Consider the following 18,729-nt stretch of genomic DNA (forward strand, 5'->3'; position numbering starts at 1 on the left):
GGAATTGGAAAGTCTACAGCCCAAGACCGCCTGCTTTATAAGACCTGCACACTAAGAATAGTCTTTCCATTTTCAAACAGTTGAGAAAAAAATCAAAAGGAGAGTAACATTTCATGACACACAAACATTACATGAAATTCATGTCTCAGTGTCCATAACTCCAGTTTTACTGGTACACAGACACACGCCTTCGTTTACATATTGTCTGTGTTGCTTTCAAGCTAAAACGGCAGGGTTGAATAGCTGTGATAGAGACCCTATGGCCTGGAAAACCCCAAATATTTACAATCTAACCCTTTACAGAAGAAGTTTGCCTGCCCCTGGGCCAGGAGCGCTATAAGACTCCCTGGATTCAAGTCCCAGCTGTACCCCTTCCTGCTGCATGACCACAGCTGTGAGGCTTATAGGACGTAATCTGCATGAGGCTCTTAGAATGGTGCCCTACAGATGCTCAGCAAACATCAGCTCTTTATTTATCGTTATTTCGCAGCTGAGGAGGCTGAGACGCAGAGAGAAGGGTCTGGTCCAAGGTCACTCGGTGAGCCAGTGGCATCAAATAGCTACCAGAAACGTCATCTCTGTACTTAGAGGTTATTCTCTGGCCCCATTATCCTGTGCAATGCTGGCTCCCCTGTCACCAAGGCAACCACAGAGCACTGGTCCAAGAGTCAGCGGTGTGGCGCAGGGGGACACTCGTAACTGTGAGTGCCTCTCGTGCTTTACACATTGCCTCAATTCCTCTTTGCCAACGGCCTGAAATATAGCGTCTCCCTTCTCCAGCTGCGGGAGCTGAGGATTGGAGAGGTTAAGGAACTTGCCCAAGGTGCCAGGCCCTTGTGGGGCTGGTATTTAAAGCTTTTCCGCAGACCAGGCCCCTGAGCTCTAATCCTGTCTGCTGTGGACTCCTTGTTTGCCCGTGACGGAGCCCAGCCCTCTCAGTCTGTCCTCTGCTCTGGACATCCAGGAGGCAAGTCTGCCCGTCCTCAACCCCCACGGGCTGCTCGGGCACGGTTCCGGGGGACTTACCCACAGCACCCGCCTTCCTGCTCCTCGCTAGACCTGAAGTGCAGGGTCGCGTGATGCAGGGACCTGGAGCAGACAGCACCAGGGTCAGCCACCCTTGACCACAGCCTCAGCATGCCCCCAGGGGGCAGGCCCCCCTCCTCCAGCAGCTGAGTCTCTGATTTGGGTCCCACTATCTCCATCCTAGCCCTTCACATCCAACAGGCTCCAGGCACCACCCTCCTAGGTTCTGGTTGTCCCAGGGCAATGCTCACCTGAGATCCACCTTCTGAACCCGCGGGCACAGGCTGAAGATGTCAGCCAGCAGGAGGGGGCTCCTTGGGGACAGTTCCATCTGGGTCAGCCTGAGTAGGAAAGGGGCGGGGCCCTATGTGAGCAAGTCGGAACCAAGCAAGATCAGTGGGCAAGAAACCTGGACAGGCTGGAGGCGAATGAAAAGGATGGGGGGCTGGTGGGTCAGCCAGGCATTAAGGAAGGAGACAGGAACTCAAGAGCCAGAAATAGGAGTTTGAGGTCAAGTGGACTGAGGTTTGAGTCCTAGTTCTGCTTACTGGCTGTGTGTCCTTGGATAAGTAGTTTAACCTCTCTGAACCTCAGTTTCCTTATCTGAAAAACGGAACTACTTATACACCTTCCTCTAGGGTGCACTGCCAGCACGATACCCATGCTTATTGTTATTATTATATTGTTTTTATCCTAAGCACTCACAGGTGAGTCCTTGCTGACAAGGAGCGGGAAGCTTTAGGTCCTTAAGAGTTTCTCAAGCTCAGCATTACAGAGATAATTCTTTGGATCTGGGGGCTGTCCTGTAGGAAGTTTACCAGCATCCCAGACCTCTACTCACTAGAGGCCAGCAGTAGCATGACCTCCCATCCACCTCTGCCATCACGATAACAAAAATGTCTCTGTTGCCGAATGTGTCCTGAAGGGCAAAATCACCCTCCAGCTGTGAACCACTGCCTTAGAGAAAGTGAGATGCTTCCATCTTGCCCTTGGAGGCATCCTTGGGGTCTCCATTTCCCTCGCTCCATAAACCCTCCATCAGCTTGTCTTGTTAGTTACACCCCCAAGATCCACCCTGAATCTACCTACTTCCCTCTCTCCCCACCAATTCCCAGCCCCCATCATCTCTTCCCCTGGCTGTACAACCCCCTCCCTGCTCTTGCTTCCACGCTTGTCCCGGTCCCTTCTCTACCCAGCAGCCAGACTAAGGTTTTGAAAAGACAAATCGTTCCTCTGCCTTGGGCAAAATCCCAAACTCCTCGCCACAGCTACCAGGCCCTGTGTGACCCGGCCCAGGTTCATTTCTCTACCTTCTCTCCTACAACTCTGCCGGCCACTGTGCTCTGGCCACACTGGCCTTTCTGACTGTTCCTCGAGCCCATTGAGTTCAATCCTGCTTCAGGGCCTCATGCATGCTGTTCCATCTCCTTGGAATGCTGTTCCCTGCTTTTCAAAAGGCTGGCTCCCTCTCTTCCTTCAGGTAGCACCCCAGCATCCCTCCTCAGAGGCGTTCCCTGACCACCCCTGCCATTGTCTAAATCACCTCCACAATCACTCCTTACCACATTCTCTAGAAAAATACTTTATCACTCTCTGAATTCATCTTATTTGCTTTCACTTTGCTTGTTGACCAGCTCCCTCTACTACACGGTAAGCTCCAAGAAGATAAGGACCTCGTCTTTTTTTTTTCCTCTCTCAGCTGTGTCTCCAGCACCCCAAGCAGTGCCTGGTCCACAGCAGTGCACAAACAGTATGGACTGAATAATACTGGGTTGGCCAAAAAGTTTGTTTGGGTTTTTCAGTAAGATACTATAGGAAAACTCGAATGAATTTTTTGACCAACCCAATACAAAGCTTAAGCACTGGTGACCGTCAGGCCGGCTACCTCATTCCAAAGACAGATGAGGAGTTGGGGGCTGATGCTGTGTGACTTGGGCATAGAGAAGTCCCTCTCTGGTCTGAGGTTTCCTATCTACTCATGTTAGCCCACAACTTCTGTGTCCAAAGGAACCCTTCCTGATCCGTCCTTTCCTGTCAGGGTGGGACCATAGTGGATTCTGTAGTTTGACATGGGCTCTGCCACACTTGCCCACCTCTGGGAAGTCACACATCTCCTCCCTCCCCTCCCAAAAGGACTCAGGGATAAGTGAGATCCTGGATGTGATGTCAGCTGTCTCAGGTGTCCCAGAGATCCTTAGCAGGAGTACTTATATTGCTGTTTTTAATGGTATGATTTAATTTTCTGTTGTATTTTTCCATATCAGCTGTAGCTGCTCTTGCCCCATTGGAAAAATATTTAAAGTAAATCCTTTTTTAAATTCTAACCAGTCTGAGCTGAAATTAGAAAATAGAGTTTTAAATACTTTGGGGATGCTGCTTAAATTCCCCTTTTACAGAATTAGATGGTGACCTTTAAAAACTGGTGAGTGGGGGCTTCCCTGGTGGTGCAGTGGCTAAGAATCTGCCTGCCAATGCAGGCGACACGGGTTCGAGCCCTGGTCTGGGAAGATCCCACATGCCGTGGAGCAACTAATCCCGTGCGCCACGACTACTGAGCCTGTGCTCTAGAGCCCGTGTGCCACGACTACTGAAGCCCATGTGCCTAGAGCCCGTGCTCCGCAACGAGAGAAGCCACCGCAGTGAGAAGCCCGTGCACCCCAATGAAGAGCAGTCCCCACTTGCCACAACTAGAGAAAGCCCGTGCTCAGCAATGAAGACCCAATGCAGCCAAAATATATATATATATATATATATATATATATATATAAATTACAAAAAAAACCCAACTGGTGTGTGATATATACGTGACCTACAACTATAGTCTCTTTATAGGAGTAGGTGACCTTTCTGTGGGTGGAGAGAAGAATGATGGCCCATTTGTCACAGGCCTTCCATTCTTCAAGGTGCTTTTAGAGCAACTATCTTGTTTGAATCCCAACCCTGGGGGAAGGGTTGAAGAATATTAGTCCCATTTGTCAGATAAGGAAACTGAGGCCTAGAGGGGTCAAATAACTCCCCCCTGAGGTTGACAAGGTATTAGGGGAGAGCTGGAAGCAGACTTGAGCTCCCAGTTGTGCCAGGTAAAATGATGAAACAGCCCAAGAGAAGCGGGGAGGGTGCAGAAGGGGATGGCTTTGCGATGCAAGAGCCTCAGCCCTGCACAGTGAAATGGGGAAACCAGTCTTACTGCAGCAGGCTTAGCTCAGGGAGCCGGGGTAGGTGGTGCAGCAGGGTCTCCAGGCTCTGGTCACTCAGGACCTTGCAGGACAATCTGTGAAACAAAGCATCTGAATGAGGTGGGGAAATCTTGGGAAAAGCTAGATGGGTCCTAAGCCAGGATTGCCCAAAGCATCCCCTCTGAACACTGGGGTCCTTGAGTTATCATTGAGGCTGGAGGAAAGGGAAGGTCATATATATGCTTGGAAAATGCTGGGTTAAGCCCCATCAGTTTTCTTTGCTGCAGGACTTCTCAGAGCCTTTAATCTGCCCTTGTGCATCGTGAATTTCTAAAGGGCTATAGTAGACATTTTTCCCCCAAAAGGCATGGACTAGTAGGATTATCATTTTGAGGGCCATGAAGACTGGTACCCTGGAGAACACACCTGTTAAGAAGAGAATGCCGCCTTAACCCAAAGTAGTGAACATAATGGTGGCAATTCAGGCACGTTAACAGGTCAGCAAAGGAGAGATGCAGGGTAGCTCGGGTCCCTGACTGCCCATCAAAACCAGACCAACCAGCTGATCACCTGTCTAGATAATTCATCAGAAGCCAGTCCACTTAGGAGAAACTCCTGATATGCATCCTTTGGTCTCTGCTCTGTCTGGAGGACTGGGTCAACCAGAGTCTCTAAGCACCTTGGGGTTTACATACAGCCCTCCCTGCGAGTCTAGAGCCACTTCCTGACCCCCAGAGGCGTTGGGACTGTATTTTCCTTCTGCCTTTCTCCCCTTTTGCTGCCCCTTCTCTCTGTCCCTGTTTCTTTGTCCCCTGCAGGCTGCCCTTTCCCCTCACTGGGGCTGCCAGGAGCCTGGCCCATCTCCATCGCATTACTGTCTGGCTGAAGGGGGACCCAGCTTCACCTTGTGGGGAACAGTAAAAGGGGCCACCTATGGTTCTGGAACTGGAAGCGAGGAGCCTCTGCCAGGGCCCAGGCTGTAGGCTCAGCACTACTCGCTCTGTCCCGGGATTGGGCCTGGGGCTCTGAGCACAGGCAGAGCAGAGGCGTTCACTGAGGGGTGGTCTGACCACAAACACCAGTGGCTTTCCACTGGATCCCAAATACACACAGTGCTACGGCCTCTGCTTGGGATCAATGTGGGGTTTACACACTGTTTTTTGTTTTTTTTTTTAAGCAACAGAACCTTTACCTTTATTTTTGCATTTGGAATGCCAAAATGTACACATCATGTACCATGGTGATGAGTGGTATTAAAAACCAGGGGCAAGTGTGGGGGGAACTCTCTGCACTAGTTTTGCAACTTTTCTGAAAGCAAGCCTTAAACTATTCTAAAATAAATGGTTTATTTGCAAATTCATTGGTTCCACACATCCTGATATTCTAGGAAAGCCACAATGTTCTATTATGAGACAAAAGTTCACTGCAAATCTTAAGATCCTGTATCCGTTAACATCAAAACCACCTTCCTCCATATCCATAAGTGTTTGAACATGGGGAGAGGTATGGAAGGACACACCCCAGTTGTCAACATGGATAATGAGCTTGTTGCAAGGACCAGAGGGCAATTGAGGCGGAAGCCAGAAAGCAAGAAAAAAAAAAAAAAAAAACTGTAGCAAAATGGAAAACCACATATGGGGCGATGTAAAGTGAAACTGCAGAACGCAGCTGGCCTGTGATTTCGAACAGGAAAAAACTTGTATATGCAAATGGAGAAGGTCACCAGGACAAATGACAACACTGAGTTGATGAGGGACGGGGTTATTTAGATGAGGGAGGTTTGTCTTGGGTTTCTTTAAGGTAATTATTGTAATAAAATTACAACAAGGATGAGGGAAGGAAAGTCTGACCGACCACTTTGCAGATGACAAAGCTGAGGCCTGAGGGGTTAAAGCCATTTGCCCAAAGTTACCCAGCTTGTTGGTGGCTGAGCCAGGATTCCTGATTCTAAGCCCAGTCTCTGGTCACAGACCCAGGCGTTCTGGGGTGAGCTGGTAACCCTGGCTGGGGGATGCCCTGAGGAGGGGCCTTCAGAATGACAGGCTCCAGCCACAGAGGCAGTCCCAGCTGAGTGCCAGGGTGGGGCTCCAGGGGTGGAGGGGGGGCAGACTGGGGCTCCCAGGTGCCCTGAGTTGAGCCGATGGGGAGATGAAGCCCTGGGCCCGGCATGGCCTCTCTCAGTGGGAGGGATGAGGTGTCTGAAGCTGGGGCCATTGGGAGGCAAGGAGCCTTCCACCAATGGGTTAGGGAACTCCCATGGCATAGGGCTACGGGGTCTGGCAGGAAGGGACCAGGAGGGACTCATCTGGTCTCTAACCAGGACACCCCACCCCAGGTCACTGGGCAGGTGCCCACGTTGTGCCCCTGCGGCTGTGTCCTCCGTACTTACTTGACTTCCAGAGGCCCCGGGCACTTCTCCAGAGTCTCACAGAGGCGGGAGAGGCTCAAGGGTTCCAGCTGACATTCCCTGAGGCTGAAAAGGGGCAGCGGGCAGGGCGAGGGGGTCAGGGAGGGCTCAGGGTCCCTGTCCAACCCCAAGGGCTCTCCGCTTCTCCCAACAACTCTCCTCCCCAACCTGCAGGCCGCCAGCCCCTGCAGTGCCAACAGGGCACACTCTCCACCCCTTACAGCCCCCACAGAAACAGTCAAGGACCCTGAGCGCCCAGCTGCCCTCGTCCAGTCCCAAGTCCTCCCCACCGCCCCTGCCTACATCCAGGCTATCTTCGTCACTCACCTGGGCCACTTGAACACCCCCTGGGTTCCCCCTCTTGCCTCCCTGCAATCCTCCACCCTGCCGGCGTCTTAGCTTTAACAAATACAAACCTGGCCAGCCTCTCCTGTGCCGAAAACTCTCTGAGGCTCCCCATCATCCTTAGGCTAAAAGCAAAACACCTTTCCCATGTCTCCACTCGCCTCCACTCTCCCTGTATAATAAGCTCTAGCCACACAGAAATGCTTCCCCAGAGCCAAGGCTTCACTCCCCTGGGCCTCTGCACGATCTGTCCCGCCTGCCTGGGATCCTGCCCACCCCGTCCCCAGAGAACCCTGTTCAGGCCCCAGCTAACGTGTCTCTCTTCTTAGGTGAGGAAATCAAGCCCCAGAGAGGGGAGGGGCCCAGCCAGGGTCTCACAGCCCCTCATGGCAGAGCTGGGAAGTCTTCAGAGAAAACAATGCAGAATCTTCTCTACAGGGAACGCCGGAGCCAGCAGCCCCGTCACCAGCCCTCACACTTCTTCCCCCTTCTCTCAAACTCTCTTTCCCCTGTCTCCCAACCCCCAGGCTCTCCACTCCCTCACCCCTTACCCCATTGTGGTTACCCCTAAACAAGAAGTGGGTAAGATGGTACCAGAAGCTCCTGGAGATGCGGTGCTGACCGAACCCCAAGAACTGGGCTCCAGCTTGGAACTCTGGCAACGATCCAGCAGGCAACAGATCCCTAGGAGTGGGGAAATCACTTTGAAAGGAAAGTTCAAAGCATCCACATCGGAAGGCTAGACTCATTAGTCGGGGCTGGAAGGGGCCCTCGGGACAGTCAAGCCCCTCCCTGTACGGATGGGGCAACTGAAGCCCAGGGAAGGGAAGCCAGAGTGAGGATGCCAGCAGCTTATACCTGTCCAGGTGGGCAGCACCTGAGCAGGTCGAGGGGAGCTAGGACAGAGCCCCCTCCTCTTTCTGACCACTGCTGTAGGTATCATCCACCTATCTGTGCCTCCATTCTTTTGGCTTCAAGAACCCAGAGAGTTCCCAGAAATGGAGACCCTAGCTCGGCAAGCAATACCACCCCGGCTTCAGGCAGCCCACCTGCTACAGCAGTGTTTTTCTCTAACACATTAGCTGGAAATGCACTCTGCCCAGCTGGCCCCGCTTCAGGAGCCCTGTGCTTTTGCCCAGGTGAAACCAGGGTGCCGGGCTCCACTAGGGGGCAGCCGGGAACACCTGCGGAGAACTAGTTTACCGCAAAGATGTGGAAACTTTTTCAGAGCACCGACGGTTCTTGGCTTCTCTAATGTGATACTCAGAGTGTGAAAGGGCAGGGATTCATATGAAGTCAGGACGCTGCAAAGTGCTGCAAAGGTCCTCAGTGGCAGAAACACAGCGGCTCCCCTCTACCCTCCCACACAACCGCTCTCCTAACACTTGCTCTGCTGCAGCATCACCCGTCAGCCCCTCCCTCCCATGTGCCCTCCTTCTTAGAAAAGATTGAAAGCAGCTGATTATTGCAAATTTACATGGGGGAGGGGTTACAGAAGTGATTAATTCCAGCCTGCCAGACCTGGGCTAACAGTCAGCATGGGTCTGGGGGTTGGAGGCACCTATAAGAAATGGGGACCAGAGACAGAGAGGGGAGGCCCCCCAACCTCAGAGCTTTCCCTCCTTACCTGTCTCTTCCTTCACCCCTCAGGATGACGCGTTGGCTCTCAGAGCTGCAGGCAGAGAGGAGGTGGCAGCCTGAGAAAGGGCCAAGGGGCCCCTTCCCAGGCAGCAGCAAGAGACCAGACAGGCTGGGTCCAGCAAGACCTGGATGGTGGCCTGTTTTCTCAACAAATAGGACAATAAATATACATACAAAGCACACCACCGATATGATTTCCTTTGATTCTCACAATAAAATTGTGAGGTAAGGAAGTGGTTTTTTTTAACATCTTTATTGGAGTATAATTGCTTTACAATGGTGTGTTAGTTTCTGCTGTATAACAAAGTGAATCAGCTATATGTATACATATATCCCCATATCCCCTCCCTCTTGAACCTTCCTCCCACCCTCCCTACCCCACCCCTCTAGGTGGACACAAAGCACCGAGCTGATCTCCCTGTGCTACGTGGCTGCTTCCCACTAGCTATCTATTTTACATTTGGTAGTGTGTATATGTCCATGCCACTCTCTCGCTTCGTCCCAGCTTACCCTTCCCGGGCCCTGTGTCCTCAAGTCCAATTCTCTACATCTGCGTCTTTATTCCTGTCCTGCCCCTAGGTACTTCAGAACCTTTTTTTTTTTTTTTTTAAGATTCCATATATATATATATGTTAGCATACGGTATTTTTCTCTTTCTGACTTACTTCACTTTGTATGACAGTCTCTAGGTCCATCCACCTCATTACAAATAACTGAATTTCGTTTCTTTTTATGGCTGAGTAATATTCCATTGTATATATGTGCCACATCTTCTTTATCCATTCACCTGTTGATGGACACTTAGGTTGCTTCCATGTCCTGGCTATTGTAAATAGAGCTGCAATGAACCTTGTGGTACATGACTCTTTTTGAATTATGGTTTCTCAGGGTATATGCCCAGTAGTGGGATTGCTGGGTTGTATGGTAGTTCTATTTGTAGTTTTTTAAGGAACCTCCATACTGTTCTCCATAGTGGCTGTATCAATTTACATTCCCACCAACAATGCAAGAGGGTACCCTCTTCTCCACACCCTCTCCAGCACTTATTGTTTGTAGATTTTTTGATGATGGCCATTCTGACTGGTGTGAGGTGACACCTCATTGTAGTTTTGATTTGCATTTCTCTAATGATTAGTGATGTTGAACATCCTTTCACGCGTTTGTTGGCAATCTGTATATCTTCTTTGGAGAAATGTCTATTTAGGTCTTCTGCCCATTTTTGGATTGGGTTGTTTGGTTTTTTGATATTGAGCTGCATGAGCTGCTTATAAATTTTGGAGATAAATCCTTTGTCAGTTGCTTGGTTTGCAAATACTTTCTCCCATTCTGATCTGAGGGTTGTCTTTCCATCTTGTTTATGGTTTTAAGGAAGTATTCTTACCCCTGCTTCACAGATCAGGAAACTGAGCTATCAAGAGATGCAGTGACGTGCTCAAAGCGGCACAGCAGGTAGGTGGTGAGCCTGTGTTTGAACGTGGTCTGTCTGCTACCGTAACACCCGTTCTTGGAAGCAGGGAGGGGAGGACTAGGTGGACTTCACCTGAAACCATGGCTGATCTGCTTTGCCTTGGCCAGGGCCACTTGGCTAGCTGCCTTCCCTTCTACACTCTCATCAGCTCCAGAGACCCCACAATTCAGGCGGGTCCCTAAGAACTCAAGCTCCCACCAGGGAGCTCCCAGTTTCCTTAAAAGTCTCCCAGGGCAATCCAGAGAGTAACTACAGAATAGTCGATGGATTGTGCCCCGCGGTGAATCTGGAGAAATTTGAGTGTCCCTGGAGCTATATTTCACTCATTCATCTATTCATTCATTTCACAGACACTCATTGAATGTTCACTGGACCTGGTATCATACCAGGGCCCTGAGGATGCTATATCGTGAATGGGACAGATGAGGGGCAGAGTGGGGTCCCAGGGACACTCTCACCTGAAGTCCAAGTGCAAAAGCCACGGCAGAGTAGAGAAGCACTGGGTCAAACAGAACACAGCATCCAGGGACAGATCGTTCTCACTGAGGCTGGAGAATCAGAGGGATCATGCTGACAGAAGTCACTCAGGACTCAAAAACACCCTTTTTGGGGTCAGAGCACAGGGCAGGGGAGGGCTGTCCCTCCCTGTTCCAGACAATGGAACACACTGAACCCCGGATGGTCAGAGCACCTCTGCCAACTCCCCATTGCACAGATGGGGAAACTGAGGTCCAGAGAGCAGCAAGGTCTTGCCCAAGATTATGAGACATGTTGGTGACAGAGCTGAGATTGGAACTCCAATTTGCATAAAATTTGCCTGCAATGGCAGCAAGGCCTTCCCAACCCCCCCTGCCCCCCCCCCCCCCGCCCCCTGCAGGCCCCGAACAGGAACAGAAGCAACCTCCTCTGGTCCCAGCTTCCCAACGAAAGGTGGCCTGAGCAGGCAGTGCCCACAGGCCACAGCACTGGTTACAGCGAAAACCATAGCCACTGCCTCCAGAGTTTATGTGTTAACTGACTGGGAACCAGGGGCTCAGAGAAGGTGATGCAATTTGTCCAGGGACACTGAGAACCTGGGGTCTGTGACCAGGTTCCTGCGGCCAGGAAGCCTCTCCCTTGGGCCTAGAAGAGCCGGGGTGGGGGGGCATGTGAGCTAGGAGCACAGGGAGCTTTAAGGGCCTAGAAACTCTGGCTGGCTGCAGGCTAAGTCTGGGGGTTCACGGCCTCCTTCCAGGGCCTCCCTCCCATAGTGCACATCTCCCCCATCTCTGCCAGGTGCTCAGGGCTCTCAAATCTCCCCGGGCACCCTTCCTGGGTATCTCCTCTAGTCCAAACCCTCCCTGCCTACCTGGCCAGGGCCCCCCAATCAAACGGCCCTCCTCCCCACCCCCCACCCCCGCCCCAGGGCCAGAATGGCTGCCAGCTGTTATATTAATCAGGTAATACTTCCCAGCCCTGCCTGCCTGGGCCTCCCAGAGAGCCTGTGCAGAGACAGGGAGACAAGCTTGAGAAACGAAGGCTTAACTCAGCAGCTGGATCGCTGAGTCACAGAGACCAGTGTCTATTTTAGTGAGAAACGCAGTAGTAACTACCCTGTCCTGGGCACTGGCCACGTGTCAGGGACTGGCCCCGGTGGCTGACATGCATTGTCTGATGTAACCTTTATGATAACCTGAGGAGGGAGTGAGATGGGACACAGAATATCCCCCCACCCCGTCATCTCCTTCCCCCCCTCCCACACACATGCTCTCATCCAGAGATCAAACCTCAGAGGCTTTGCCCAGAGGGCTACTCACTTCAAGGACTGCAGAGCGCCCAGCCCTGGAAGCAGCTGAGCCAGCAGGGCCGCACCTTTGTCCCCGAGAGCATTGCCTGATAAGCTGGGAGGGGGCGCGGAGAGGACAGGTCAGCAGAGGGCGGGGGTGGAGACAGCAGGAGCTCGCCTCTCCACCCCAGTCACTCAGCTTCTCCTGAAACTGGGATACGGTCCTGGGTTGCCAGGCCGGATCTCAGCACATGGCACTGGATCAGCTGGGGTCTCCCAGCATGTGGATGTGGGATCTTAGTTCCCCAATCAGGGATTCAACCCGCGCCCCCTGCATTGGAAGCATGGAGTCTTAACCACTGGACTCCAGGGAAGTCCCTCCTCTCGGGTTCTCATCCTCAGGTTTGTGACCCCTGAGGGGTTAGGCTTGGGCTTCAGAGAGTGTCAAATATGGGGGAACCTGTATTTTAGGGGGAAGGGTCACAACTTTCACCAGGTTCTCTAAGGGGTTCCTGATTGCAGCGGGGAAAGAATAGATGACCCTAAATCTTAAAACACAGAACAAAACACAACACACTAACACCTACCCCCTAATGGGCCCCACCACCCCGCCTTCCAGCAACCACTCACTCGAGGTGACAGAGGCAGCAACTTCCTCCCAGTGCTTTGCAGAGGTGCTCTAGGTGCTGGGCTTGCAAGGCGCAGTGTGTCAGCCTAGGGAGGGTAGGACCACAACCCTGCAGCGCCTGCCCAGCTCAACAGAGGCGAGCGGGGCTCCCCACCACCAGATAACACAGGCAGAGAGGCTTGTGGAAAGGGGACTGGGATGCATCGGGCACCCGGACAGGCAAAGAGGGACCGACACACAGCACACGTGAGATGTCACATGGGCAGAGGAGAGCCAGAGAGAGTCAGAGACACAGAGAGAGGCAGACCAAGATGGAGAGACACCGAGATAAGAGACGGAGGGAAGGAGACAGACGCAGAAAGAGACTGAGAGAAATTGAGTGCCAGAGGAGAACAGACAGACAGGGAGGGGTATTCAGATGGACAGAATCAGAGAGGAGGCTGGAAGAGTTGTGATGGGAGCCCTGTGGAGGTTGAGCTGAGTCCCCAGGCCTAGGCCCCAGGATCAGGAACGAAGGGGCCGCGTGCTCCCCATTTTCTCCGTCCAGAGTTCCCACAACCCCTCAGCTACTGGAGGACGGGGGAGCTAAGCGGGGTGGGAACCGTGGGCAGGGAAGGTGACTGGGGGTCTGCCGTGTGAGCCCCTTCTGGGGTGGGCTGGGCAGGGGAGATGGGAGGCAGGGAAACCAGGACATGACAGCAGGTTGTGTCCTCCAGGGGGCACCTGGCACTGGGGACCCGGGACAGGCTCTGTGCCCAGGAAGGGGGGAGGCGGGAACCATGCTCGGGGTCCGCAGGCCATCACGGTACCTGATCCTTGGGGCGCACGGGAGCGGATCAGAGGGCATCTGGAACGTAAGGCTGCCAGGAAACGCAGCCCTGGAGGGACACACACCAAGGCCATGCTGAGCAGATACCTCAGCCACTGCCTCAGACTCCAGCCTTAGACTCACTTCCCACCATTCAATCCCTATATGAGACCTGGGGACAGTCAGACCTTGGTTCCAATTGGGCTTCTCGGCTTCCTGGCTGTGTGACCTGGGACAAATCACCTAGCCTGGTACTGGGAGAACATAGGTGAATTGTCTTAGTTTGCTGCCTGGTGCATAGTAAGTGCTCAGTTAACCTTGGCTCTTAGGATCATTAATCTCATCACCAGCAGTGCCTTCAAAAATGTCAGCTGCAAGCAAGCCTTCTAAAGCTCAGACCCTACAGAAGACATCGTAGGTGCACACTGAGGGGCAAAGAGCTGAGTCTCTGCTCAGGTGCTGGCCTGGGGCAATCCAGGAAGGCACCCTGGTGGAGGCAAACACCCTCTAAAGGGTCCTTGTGCCAAAGGGAGCCAGAAGTTCTGACCAGAATCAGAGCTACACGCCAGGCTATCCTCTGGGTTTAGGCTGAAGGGCCTCCGTCTCCCACGCGTAGCTCTCTGGCTACCCCACCCCTGCCCCAGTCTGCTGTCTGCATCTGGCATCCCGGGGCTCTCTTCAGGTACCACTTGGGAAATGGGGAGGCAGTTTGTCCTTTGAGCCTCCCCTTAGGGCTTCATCCCCAGCCAAGCCTGCTGGCTTCTTGTGCCTTTGTGAATTTGTCAAGGTCCCCCCGGCTGTTGAGTTACACTGTCCAGCGGTGGCGGTCAAGGAGAGGACGGTCCTGGCCCTACCTTTTCTGGGTCACCTTCTGCTCCTCCGGCTCTGGGGCAAACTTGAGGACCACAGTTTTGTGCAGCAGGCTGCAGACAGGAGAGGAGGGAGGAGGCAGCTGCTGGGGGGCCCAGCTGCTGCTACGTCTTATTTCTAGCCTGGCCTCCAGGGACCTCTAAGGTGTTTGCACAGTCACGTGATTTCTTCATTATAAATTCCTAGAAGTGAATGGAGTGTCATTTGGAATGCCCTAGGGGCCTTTACTGAATCATTATATACAGTGAACCAAGGGCCCTAGTACCACCGCGTGGGTGAATCTGGTCTCTCTTTCCTCCTTTAAGGGGTGTTTAAAGCAGGAGAGCCCCTATGGGTGGGGACTGTGTTGACATTAATTAGCATCTGTCCTCAGCTGCCCAGACTGAATGCGGAGACTTACAGAAATAAGGTTGGGCCCTGTCTGAGGTCGGGTTCCCTTAGAAGCAGAGTCACTTGGTCACTGTGTACATGATGTACTGAGGGTCTGATCTCAGGGACCGAGGGAAGCAGAACAGGGCAGGTCCTCAGCCTGATCCCCCAGGAAACATGAATGCAACACAGAAGAGCCAAATCTGACTACCTGTTGGATCTGTTTCTTTTACTTTAACCTTTGCTTCCCGTTGCTTTTGTTCACTAAAAGGATACTGTCTGTACATAGTGGCCTGCCTTGGAGAACCCTGCCCCTCTGCCTGAATGTTAAACCAAAGTGCCTTTGTTCAGGGAAGCATCCTGACCCCGCCCACCTGTGGCTGGCTGCAAGAAAGAAGAAATTAACACACCCCCTCCCCAAGGCTGGCCATTCCAGGGGATATTTGCAAAACTTATGGCCCTTTTACTTCCTCATCTCCTCCCCCTCTCTGTGCTATAAAAGAAACTGGCATCCAAACCCCAATAAGATGGTTTCTCGGAGACACTAGTCTGCCATCTTCTCCGTCTGCCTCAACATCTTGTCTCTGATTCATTGGCCTGTCGAGCGGCGAGCAGAGTGAGCTTGGACTTGGTAACGTCAATAGCACTAAAAATTTGTCTCCCCGGACGTAAGGGGGCTGGAGGGTTACACCTCTGCCTCTATCACTGGCCACTCCTGGCTGGGAGGATAAGGGGGTGTGTAACTTCCCAGGCATCACTGGCTCTTAGCGGCCCAGGGCATTTCTCTGGAGGAGGTATAAGCTGTGCGCAGCCAACACCCACAGCAGCTGGGAACGGGGTACCCAGCTGTAAAGGGGGTCTGGGCGGGGCACTAGCATCTTCTATAGGTCTCAAAGGCCTGGGGCCAGAAAGAATTCCAAGGACTTAGAGAGAACGACAGGAGAGCCTAAGAGCTCCGCGCTAGAGGTGAGAGTGGGTGATGGTGGTCCACTGGGAGTCCCTACCTGACGTGTAACTCTGCCAGGGTCCGGCACATGCTCACTGCACTCAGCACACGGCACACCCCGGCCAGAGAAAGCCCATTGCTGCTGAGGCTGCGGAGAGGAGGAGGGAGACGGCCATTAGCAGGCGGCTGGAGTCCCCAGCGCCACACAGCTCCAGCCGCCTCCTCCTGGCTCAGCAGCTGGCTGGCTGTCACTCGTGGAATGTCCTGGGTCTTTAACCAGGGCGTCTTAAAGGGTGAGCCATGAAGCATATGACCTCTTGCCCCACACAGAGAATAAGGTCCTCCAGCTGGAGCAGTAAGAGCTGACTCACTGTTTTTGCTTCTCTGATCCTCAGTTTTCTGGTCTGAAAAAAACTCACCATTTTAATCCCATTTTACCAATGGGGAACCTGAGGCCAAGAGATAGGAAGTTACCTCCCCAGGGTCACAAAGCTACTGAGTGACAGAGCCAGGGTCTAAATGCAAAGCCAAGACTCCAAACCACTGATACCCTAACCTCAACACTCTCCCACTCCCACTCCCACTTGACGCTAAGACCCCAACATATACCCCCCACCCAATAGCACCCCTAGCCCACACCGTGCAACACCACAGCACACCCAATAGCCTACTACCCTTTCTTCTCATTCCACCACCACAACGACCCACCCCTTCACCCCAAAACCATATCCCACCGTACCACTTCCCACTCCAACAGCCCAGCACCCATCCACCCAATACCCTAGCGCTGCCCCAGTGCAACTCCGCATCCCACCCCACCCCGGGGCCGTTGTCAGGACAAACTGGAATACCAGCTACTGATGTACGGTGAACACGTTCTACATGTTCAAGGGATTTTAATAACTGGAACGAAGTAGCTCATGCCAGAGGCATGCAAGGCATGGTTGAACCACTCCGCCTGCGCTGGGGCTGGGAGAGAAAGCAGAGCTGGCCGGTGAAGCAGCACTGTTTCTGGTGACTGTGGGCACGGGGACCAGGGGTGGCGGGGACCAGCTGGGGCTCTCCTGGGCCCTCCCTGGTAGTCGACAGTGGGGTGGGCGACTCACTCCAGCTTCCTGGCGATGCGCAGCTGGGGTGCAGCCTCCGCCATCAGTTGACAGCCTTCGTCTTCCAGCTGGTTCCCTGAGAGGCTGAGACACAGGGGTCTGATGTCCTGTGCTGCCCCTCAACCCTCAGCGTTCACACAGTCAAAGCATCCCTCCAACAAATGAGACTCAATTATAATGAACGTTGAAAGATTGTGTACCACATGCCTGGCACTGTCCTAGATGCTCTTACAAGTATTGGATATTTAATCCTCATAACAACCCTGTGAAGTAGGCACTATTATTATCCTCATTTTACTGATGAGTTAACCGATGGTTAAAACACTTGCTCAAAGTTGGGCCTGGGATTTGAACTCCGGCAGCCTGACTTCAAGGCCCCATCCTCAACAGTTTCTTTATGCTGCAACCTACATAATTACTTCTTGTGGTGAGCTCCACGCTTATCGGGAAATCTGATCTAGTCTGGGGACCAGGAAAGGCTTGCCTGATGTTTGAGCTACTTGCTAGAAAAACTAGGAGTTCAATAGGTAAGGGGTGGGAGAGAGATGGGGGAAGGGTGTTCCTGGCAGTAGGAACAGCACAGTCAAAGATCCCATGACATAGCACATTAGAGGACTTGAAAAAGAGCAGGTATGTCTGCATTAAAGATGGAGTGGGAGGGTGGGGTCAGATGGGGCTTGTGGGGTTGGGGGCATGGTTCTGGATCACACAGCATTTTAGGATTTGGGCTTATCCTGAGCACTGGGAAGGGGGCAGGCAGTAAAAGGCAGTTCACTGCCAGGTGGAGGTTGCCAGGATGGAAGCCTAGTGAGGAGGTATCCAAGTGAAAGATGAGAGTGGTCTGGACTAGGGAGGTGGATGAAGAGGATGGAGAAAAGAGAACTTTTTTTTTCTTTTTGCAGCGCTGCACGGCATGCAGGATCTTAGTCCCAGACCATGTGTGGTCTTAGTTCCCTGACCAGGGATCGAACCCATGCCCCCTCCAGTGGAAGCGCAGAGTCTTAACCACTGGACTGCCAGGGAAGTCCCCAAGAGAACGGTTTTGAGAACTCTATAGGGGGTAGGTCGACTCAGGATGGACTGGCTATAGGAGGAGGGCAAGGGAGCTGAGAGGTGTCTGGTCTGTGTAACCAGGTGGGTGATGGGCACACCTGCTGGTGAGAAAACTGGGGGAGGGACAGGCCTGGTGGTGGCGAGGTGGGTGGAAGTATGTGAGTTGGGTAAAAACCACCTTCTAATCCTGTCTTGGTTCTCCCAATGGGACAAGGTCAAGGCTCAAGCTTTGGTCACCAAGGCAACCCTCACCCCGTCCATCTTGCCCTAGGGTGGGGCCACTCAAAATACATGATGGCATTTCATCACCCCACCTTCATGCCCATTTGATTTCCTCGGATGACCGTGGCAGGGGTCCCTTCCCGGTGACATGACAGGACCTCCACCAATCCCCAAACCCCACTCTCAAAGGCTCTGCTCAGGAGCTGGACATCATGGGAATTTCTCCAGCCCAAAAAGAGAAGGTCATCTCATGTTACTCTGGGAGGAAGACAGCGTGAGGGGACCCTGAGGGCTGTGGTCTGGAAGACAAGACTACACGTGATGAGGTTTCTGCTTTGCAGATCTCAGTGAGGATGAGGCCAAGAGCCAGCCTGTCTGAGCCTGAACCCTGGCCTAGACTCTTCCTAGCCTTGTGACCTTGAGCAAATTTACCCTTCCGTGGCTTAGTTTCCTCCACTATAAAATGCACATAGTAACAGTACTTCCATCATAGAGATACAAGGATTAAACGAGAGGATGTATGTGAAAGCACCTGGGACAGGACGGGTGCTAAATAATGGGAGCTGCTAGGATGATCTGATTCCCCCAAATTCTTAATGAAGCAGCATGCCCTTCCCCACACCGCCCACCCAAAGCTGAGGCCTTGCCTACGCTGCCCTGCCCTCCCTTTCTGTCTCCTGTCCCAGCGCTCCCCATCATACTCACTCCACTTCATCCAGGTGTGGACCTTCCCGGAGCTGGGCTAGGAGCACTTCCACATCACGGACCCCGAGCTGACACTTCTGGAGCCTGCGGCGGGAGTAGGGCCGAGAGGCTCAAGGTAAGAAGCTACGCTATGCCTCCTGAAGCTCTGAGTGCATCTACCAGGAAGGAGCTGCAGCAGCCAGGGGGTCGGCAGA

At 52.9% G+C, this 18,729-nt stretch overlaps 1 protein-coding gene across 12 annotated transcripts in view; it reads right to left on the bottom strand.

The window, feature by feature from the left end:
* The window catches only part of NLRC5 (NLR family CARD domain containing 5), a 92,656-nt gene that overhangs the window by 23,332 nt on the left and 50,595 nt on the right, over positions 1-18,729 (bottom strand). For all 12 annotated transcript variants that reach the window (XR_012327866.1, XR_012327867.1, XR_012327868.1 and 9 more), the window contains 14 exons: positions 18,536-18,619; positions 16,556-16,639; positions 15,508-15,597; positions 14,119-14,187; positions 13,266-13,334; positions 12,459-12,542; positions 11,860-11,943; positions 10,522-10,611; positions 8,582-8,626; positions 7,549-7,638; positions 6,592-6,675; positions 4,214-4,297; positions 1,278-1,367; positions 1,027-1,089 (listed from right to left, as the gene is read on the bottom strand). Coding sequence is in view for 9 of the 12 variants with exons in the window: in XM_033845687.2 (XP_033701578.1) it covers positions 1,027-1,089; positions 1,278-1,367; positions 4,214-4,297; positions 6,592-6,675; positions 7,549-7,638; positions 8,582-8,626; positions 10,522-10,611; positions 11,860-11,943; positions 12,459-12,542; positions 13,266-13,334; positions 14,119-14,187; positions 15,508-15,597; positions 16,556-16,639; positions 18,536-18,619 (1,110 nt within the window). In the remaining 3 variants the exon portion in view is untranslated. The remainder of the gene's footprint in view (positions 1-1,026; positions 1,090-1,277; positions 1,368-4,213; positions 4,298-6,591; positions 6,676-7,548; positions 7,639-8,581; positions 8,627-10,521; positions 10,612-11,859; positions 11,944-12,458; positions 12,543-13,265; positions 13,335-14,118; positions 14,188-15,507; positions 15,598-16,555; positions 16,640-18,535; positions 18,620-18,729) is intronic.

The sequence above is a fragment of the Tursiops truncatus genome, chromosome 19 (assembly GCF_011762595.2).
Source record: "Tursiops truncatus isolate mTurTru1 chromosome 19, mTurTru1.mat.Y, whole genome shotgun sequence".
Classification (NCBI taxonomy): Eukaryota; Metazoa; Chordata; class Mammalia; order Artiodactyla; family Delphinidae; genus Tursiops; species Tursiops truncatus.